Consider the following 7856-nt stretch of genomic DNA (forward strand, 5'->3'; position numbering starts at 1 on the left):
GCTCAATATTGACAATTTTACACGTGGCACAATTTTTTTAGTACACACAAACTTCTTAAAAGACAGATGTTTTTTATCACCAATGACTATATATGTTTCACTTACCATCTCATATGAAACCAATGAAATAAATATATCTCGTTACATATCTGTGAGACATTAACTTTCTCACCAAGCATACCAGACACATGATTCTCTTCTCATGGCAGTGTCGCACAAACAATGAATTATCTTGGTCGGTCAATGATATGATTTTCTCTTGCATGAAAAAATTTGGAGTTATAATTAATACACTTAGTCTCACTAAGCAAACGGTTCTTTCTATGCACTATTTTCTCCCCCATAAATATATAAATACCAACTTAAATGATGACTTACTTTTTCAAGACTTTCACACACAACATGGTTCAATATGCATCGATCTTGGTCCAATTTCATAATATATAAACCGTGAAAAGCCACCACCTTAATCACTGACCTCAGCCAGCACCTCCAGAATAGGAATTGGACCTAAAAGGCTAAAAGAGAAGAAAAAAGATAGAGATGACATTGATGGAGACTGGATTAGAGCACCTGTGTGTGAAAACTTTTACGTGGAAATTGCTTTTAACCATGCATGCGTTTGTCTTTCTTTTCTCCCATTTCAAAAGAAGAGATCACCTGGCACGTCACCATGGAGGAGACTGGACAAAACATAAAGGTAAGAATCGCTTTCTTTTCCTTTGGTCGCCGTTGCGGCCACCATTAAGGACAAATTATCTGCAAACTTCAAAGCCGCAACCACAGTACTCTATGCTTTTGAATATGTGTGTGTGTGTGTGTGTGTTTGGCGAATGTGTTTTTATATTTGATCCCTTGAAAGAAAAATAATAATGTTGGGATATCATACATTCTTGTATACTACAAAATAAAGACTAGAGAGTTCTATATATAATTGACAACACGTAATTGAATATTGATGAGGAGATATTGGGGCAGGAAGAAGTCTGTTGCAATTATCTCGAACATCCACATTGGATCCCGTAGTATTTTTTATTATTATTATTTTTCAATCCCTTCCTTCTGGCCACCAGTTAAGGAGAAACTGTTGCAGGCACAAAGAAGGATAAAAACATGGATTATTTTATTAAAATAACTGTGAGTGATCACTATCCTGATACATGTACATGCATGTACTCCAATTATATGAAATTCTCTTTTTATTTCATATCCATGATGAACAAATTAAGAATCAGGGTGGCGAGATCGGTATTTTCAATTCCAATATTTGAATATATTATTTAACTCTATAATGGTTTTTCCATCACTTCAAATAATGATTAGTTAATAAGGAAAACTAACAAATTAATTATTCATTACCAGTCTTAAAGAGTGATATTTAAAATAAAAAAAATTGTGAATTTGGTTTTTCTTGTTTTAAAAGAGAAGCATATTTCAATAATATGGTGTTTTCTCCTGTGTGAAAGTTCAAATTTATCTTCACAAGAAACTTTGGGGAAATAATCACTAAAAAATCGAAATAAAAAACCAATATAGTTTGCATATTGCATAATTAAAAGAGTGAGCTCGAAAACATATAATTTTTCTATGATGATTGTCGATAGATTTCTCCTGCATAATTTGGCGGCTGCTGGGTTGTAAGTTCATGGCAACAGCAATCCCGTCTGCCCTAGCTAAGAACATCTCTGTCTAACTAGATTTACAAGAATAACCTTAACGTAACCTGTGAGTTCTTTGTGTTGAACAGGTTATAAAGGAAGTGGGGACGCTATGCATCAGATCGTGGAGACAAGTCCTGGATTTTCATAAGCGGAGAAAGCAGTGATTGAGGATATGATGCTTTGCTTTCTCTCTGTGTTAACCTTTATTTCAAGTTTTCATAAATTAAAAAAAAAAGTGCTGATAAATAAAAGAAAATAGACATAACAACAACCCAAGATCTGTAAATTTTGAGGGGCTTAGCTGGGCTCTTCAAGTCAAAGCAGAGGAAAAGATTTCTAGAGCAAGCAGCCAAGCCACAAAAAAGGGCGCCCTCCTCTCATTCTGCTGTCTTTATCTTTTCAGATTCTTTTTTCGTACATGACCTAGACTACCCAGAGTTTGAATAATTCATAATGGTAAGTGTGGTTTTCGTAATATGACCATAATGACCTCTGAGCAGATGTTCTTCGGAACACAATTTTAGCATCCAATTAATGTAGTTCAAATGTTCACCTCAGCACCAAGAGGTAATGTAAACATTTGTTGTCAGCTTACCGGTACATTAATCTTTTGAATCCCATGAATGCTCAACATATTTGTTAATAAATCTCTTCATATTAATCAAGATTTCCTTGAAATTGATTTACTGATAGCACGAGGGGTAAAAATGGCATCATCGAAGCAGGTTATTACAGTACATAAATTGATAAGCTTATTATATATAAGCTCCTAGGCTCCTAGCTTTAAAGCATCAAACAATAAAGTGGTCTCAGAATTGTACAACTTCCTTGCCATCTGCCACCATCTTTTCTATTTCTTGTCTTGGTGTTCTTAGTGGTTCATGGATATTGATCCCTTCTGGATTACTGGGGGGTGGTTCATTATTACTGATTTTAATTTCATGGCACCAGCTAGACAATTATCAGTCTGTGAAAACACGACAAAATTGCAAGCTATGGTGCTTTTTCTTGGTCTTCTCTTGATTGTTCCTCTTCTTGCTCGTCCCATAGATTTATCCAAGAAATTCACAGCTTCCTCGCCATCTACAAGAGCAAAACATTTTACCACAGAAATCCATCCACAAGAATCAAAGTACACGCCACCTTCTAGAACCACTGATGATGCTGCTGCCGTGACAAGCAGCACCACCACCACGGTTTCTGCCACTCCTGTTTCTGCTTCACGTCAACAGTTTAAAGCAGCTTTCCATGAAGTACCTAGTGGTCCAAATCCTGAGTCCAATTAACAAGTAAGCAAGAGGAACCATGATTGATTGTGGACATTATTGTTTTCATGATTATAATAATGATCTTCCTCAAATTTGATTAGCGAGGCATTAAGCAGTTGCCGACATCATCTTCGTTGTCTATTTTGTCCTACAGAAGTGCTAGGATATTGTGTATATATAGCAACTAGCGAGCAATACTTCATTAGTTTCTGTTTTTCTGTGTGTGTTGAATTGTTAGAGTGCAGGGGCTTATACCGTTGATCTTAAAATGTTAGACATTCTCAGAACAAGAATAAGTAAGTACTACATGTGTAGTAAATTATGTAATGCGATGGATATGCTCAAGCTCATCATGTGAGTATAATTATAACCTGGCCTGGTAGTCTTTTTCTTTTCTCCCTTTTTTCAACAATTATTTATCAGATGAGTAGTGGGTGTTTTGGTTAGTTCTAATCGACAAATATTCAAAGCCTGGTATGTGACCAATGCATGATGGGTTGCCATGATGGATTTAGTTGCAGGGGTACCGTGTTTTAGTAGTTGAGTTGGTCAGTTAATGATGCAAATTGTAGCCAATGAAGATGTACCTCAACTGACAGTAGAATCTCTCTCTAAAAGGTCTCGTGTTCGAGCCTAAAAATGATGGAAATTGTGAGAGTGTGGTATCTGTGCACAAGGGCAGACATGAATGGTGTCAGATTTGTCATCAAAACATTGTTCAGCACTGAGTCCTCTTTGTTTTTTCCTTTGTCGCCATTGTAAGAGCCCTTGGGTTCTTGCATTTGTCTTCACAAGCACAAGAAAACAAGATACATCACACCATAAAAAGTCGATTGGTATGATTTGATAATCATAGATAGCAAGGAACCTCTATAATTGAAGCTTTCCTATAGATAATTGTTTGCTGTATATGGCATATTTATGTCCCCAGATTTTGCAAAATAGGCCAACAAAGTTTACAATTGCTGAATTCATTTAATTTTTTGCACTTGGTTCAAATCCCAAGGGAAAAAAGGAGTTATGTATTCACATTTCATTTAGAAATGGGACCGAAGTAAAATTACATTTTCTTACTTAATTATCTACGATATGCTTAATCGGAAACGGAGAAAACACAAGATAATAGTATAATACACGATTTCGGATTTAGTGATTAAATCAAATCCCAAATCATTCTGTTAAATCAGTAAATCAAGAATAAAAGTTGTCAGTAACCTAGCAAGAAATTAAATGAAAATGAAGCTGAAATTCGGATTGGGATTCACGTGAATTTGAATCACATTTGTAATTTAAAAGTAGAAAAGGGATATATTCAGCTAAGGTATGTGGCCCTTTTCGGTGGAAACAAACATAAAGCAATGTTGGCCTCTGATTTCCTATTATTTGTATTGTCACTGTCAAACATAATCAGCCATTCAATGCACGGCATACTTTTGCATTTGTTCTGTTTGTTAAGAAGTGTTTTTCTAATTTTTTTAGTTTGGATTTAGGAAAAAACCTCTTACAGACGAGTAAGAGAGTTTATTGATTCAATAGCGACAAGCATTGCATCAAAAGAATCAAGCAAGATGTGAACCGACACCAGCTTGTGATCTCTTGTCTTGGGTGAGAAACATTAACTCTTTGAAGTTTACACTCGTTACGCAGGGCTTTCCACGGGAGGATTGCCCTTTGAAAAAATTGGCGTATGCCACCATTTGCAGTGAGCGCACGGTATTCTTTAGTAAAAGGCGAAAGAAAAGTTCGCTCTGTGCTCACCGCGCGGCTGCGAAATCTAAGCTGCTTTACATAGCAAAACGCTTTTAGCGATGTGGGATTTCTCTTTAGCAACGGTTTGCTGCTCTAAGAGTCATCAGTTATGATCCCTCATTCACCATACATGTCCTATATCCTAATTAGCCTCCCTTACAAGAGATTGGTCGTCTCAAGATGTATAACCAGAGCATGAGAAAGTGGTTTAATATAATAACACGATCGAGAACGGTCGAAAAGTCGAAACCCATTAGCTACAATATCAGCGCGGTCGAGTAGAAGTCCAGAGGTGGAATGGGTTGGTTCAATAATGTTAATTCAACTCGGCAAAAGATTAATCTGGCTAGGGAAATCATTCTTTCTACTCTTCTTAGAATTACTTGGTGCTCTTGCTTTGTCCTTCATTTGAAAGGAAAGAACATGTTCCAGTGCTAGTATTTTGTCTCTTTTTAGTCAAGTACGAACCTAAAGAAACCGTGTAGAATTGCCAGCACCCAGCCTCACTTCCATGGTTTGTGTTGTGACCAGGACTAATTAATATGGTGTGTCAATTTTGTAAAGTTACGTAGGGATTGGTGTTTAAGGGAATGTTTGGGAACGCAGCTGGCTGCGTTCTTAAAATTTTATTTTTTTTTTATTATTAAAATTTAATATAATTTTGAATCGTTTGATATTAAAAATAATTTTTAAAAAATAAAAAAACATCATTTACATATATTTTAACACAAAAAATTATTTAAAAAACACCCACAACCAAACTGTCAAACACACCCTAATTAACTTAACAAACATTAACTTGAAATGCAGGGCTCGCCGTCGGAGAACCCCTTCAAAAATTAGCGTATGCCGTGATTTGCGGCAAACACACGGTATTCTTTAGTAAAAGGCGAAAGAATAGTTCGCTTTGTGTCTACCGCACGGCTGCGTAATTTGTAAGTTAGCAGGCATGTAAATTTATAGCAGCTCTCATTTGCTAAGGAGCACTGTTTATCGATGTGGGATTTCTCGTTCAAGGAACTAAGCAAATTTATGAAGCTCGGCATAAAAAAGGTGGGCTAGTAGTCTACATGAACTGGTGGAACGTCTCTTGTACATTGCTATTACTCGCGCTTTGTCATTAGTTTGATATTTTATTTCGTAAGAAAATAAATATGTAGGTTTTTTTATTATATTTTTTGAAAAAAAAATAAATTATAAATTGAAATACTTATAGATGTATTTAATTAAAAAATTAAAAAATAACTAATATTAAAATATTTGATATCATAAAAAAATAAATATGAAAGAAAAGCGAAGGAAAAGCATAGAAATCAAGTTCTAAAAAATTAAATATTGAATGAGAAAATTTAAAAATAAATTAATTTTAAAAAATAACCTAAAAATATCAAAATCAACTTCTATGAACCATTGAAACTCATAATAATGGTCGTGAGGTCAAGATTGACCGCCTAAAAGGTAAACCTAAAAAAAAATTATTCAAAAAAAATCCGAATCAACATAGGTTAACATGTCAACCCCGCAAACATGAACATAGAATTGGGATAACCCCACATGAAAGAAAGCGAAAACACAAAAAAGCATGAAGACCAATTAAGAAAAAAAAATCAAATATTCAATGACAAAATTAAAAATAAATCAAATTTATAAGACCTAAAAAAAAAAAAATCAACTCGCGTCCATCTTCGAACCCGTGACCCTGGTCATGAGATCGAGACTAACCCTATGGAAGGCCATTTTTAAAAAACTAATTTAAAAGGTTGAAATAAAAAAAAATAAGCAAAAAAAATATCAACCTGCATTAATTTTTTAAACTTGTGACCATACAAAAACGACGAAGTCCAATCCTCATCAATCAAACGATGAAGGATGAATCTAAAAAAAAATTACACAAAAAGATATAAAAAAATATAATTAAAAGAATGAAGGTGAAAATTAAAATAAAAAACAAATAAGAGGGCTCTAAAATTTTTTATTGAAGGGTTAAATTGAAAAGAAAAAACAACTTTGATAAAAAAAATCAAAAGAACAAGAATCAAATTGAAAAAAACACATCATAAATTTGGATTGAACGATAAAATTGAAAACCAACAAAACTTTTACAAAAGAATTAAGAAAAAAAAATAAAAATTCAAAAGAATAATGACCAAATAAAAAAATAACAATGTCAAATTGGAATTCAAAGACTAAATTAAAAACAAATAAAACTCTTGTAAGAGACCAAGAACAAAAATAAAAAAATTGAAATACTAAAAGCAAAGAGAACATGAAGATACTTCCAATAACATGATAGAATATCAATTTTGACCACTAAAAAACACTACACTTCCGTCCAAAGAACACAAATGCCTCCAGCGCTTTGGCACATGGCATGGTTATCACTCGCCAATAATTTTTTTTCAATTAAAATATTAATTGATCAATTTAAAATGTCTAATTTGTCCTTTTTATAGCTATGAAAATAAAAAAAAATAAAAAAACTTTTATGGAAGTATTAAAAAGTAATTATTTATTTATTCTTGAATTTCAAGGACAATTATGTATTTTTAATGTATTAAAAATACAAAATAACTAAATACCCTAAACTAAAAGCTTATATTTTTTTTTATCCGGGTGGCAAATGGATCATTTTATTGCTCTTAAAACATGGAAAAGTTACATATACCCTGACCCCGTGCAAGTCATCATTGACAGGGTGGTCCAATAAGACCTTCGTAATACTTGTCTAGAAGTTGAGACTCAAAAGACAGTGCAACTGAGCTAATTGAACATGAATATATTACCTCTTCTAAAAAACCAGAGGCGAGCCCTGAACTAAAAAGCTCAACCGGCTGCTCCAATCCAATTTAGACATGATTATTTTCGTGTTTCAAATTTTTTAAAAAAAATTGATTTTTTATATTTTTTTCCTTACTTGAAATTAATTTTTCTTTACATTTTCAGATCATTTTAATGTGTTTATACTAAAAATAATTTTTTTAAAAAAATAAAATTATTTTAATGTATTTGCAAATAAAAAATATTTTAAAAAACAACGATATTGTATTCATAAGCCACCCTTAAATTCAACCATTTAACTATTATGAATTTATGTGAGGGGATGAATCAAGGATGATATTTTTCAACAACATGAATATATAATAACACACCAAATAAAACAAATCACAGAATTTAAATT

The 7856-nt window shown here is 33.2% G+C and overlaps 1 protein-coding gene and 2 non-coding genes across 3 annotated transcripts; 1 reads left to right on the plus strand and 2 right to left on the minus strand.

Annotated features, from left to right (window-relative positions):
- Positions 1-2430: 2430 nt before the first annotated feature.
- LOC7478286 (CLAVATA3/ESR (CLE)-related protein TDIF) lies at positions 2431-3323 on the plus strand. Its single transcript, XM_052451206.1, has one exon. The coding sequence runs from the start codon at positions 2543-2545 to the stop codon at positions 2945-2947; it is 405 nt and encodes a 134-aa protein (XP_052307166.1). The 5' UTR covers positions 2431-2542; the 3' UTR covers positions 2948-3323.
- A 1260-nt stretch (positions 3324-4583) lies between these two features.
- Positions 4584-4696, minus strand: LOC112327064 (U5 spliceosomal RNA). Its single transcript, XR_002981140.1, has one exon. It is a non-coding gene; the product is annotated as a U5 spliceosomal RNA (small nuclear RNA).
- Positions 4697-5487: 791 nt separating this feature from the next.
- LOC112327063 (U5 spliceosomal RNA) lies at positions 5488-5604 on the minus strand. The gene has a single exon (XR_002981139.1). It is a non-coding gene; the product is annotated as a U5 spliceosomal RNA (small nuclear RNA).
- Between the last annotated feature and the right edge of the window lie 2252 nt (positions 5605-7856).

Source organism: Populus trichocarpa, chromosome 3 (genome assembly GCF_000002775.5).
Source record: "Populus trichocarpa isolate Nisqually-1 chromosome 3, P.trichocarpa_v4.1, whole genome shotgun sequence".
Classification (NCBI taxonomy): domain Eukaryota; kingdom Viridiplantae; phylum Streptophyta; class Magnoliopsida; order Malpighiales; family Salicaceae; genus Populus; species Populus trichocarpa.

Excerpts from the sequence above, each read along its gene's own strand:
- LOC7478286 (XM_052451206.1), top strand. The coding sequence starts at position 2,543 with ATGGATATTGATCCCTTCTGGATTACTGGGGGGTGGTTCATTATTACT.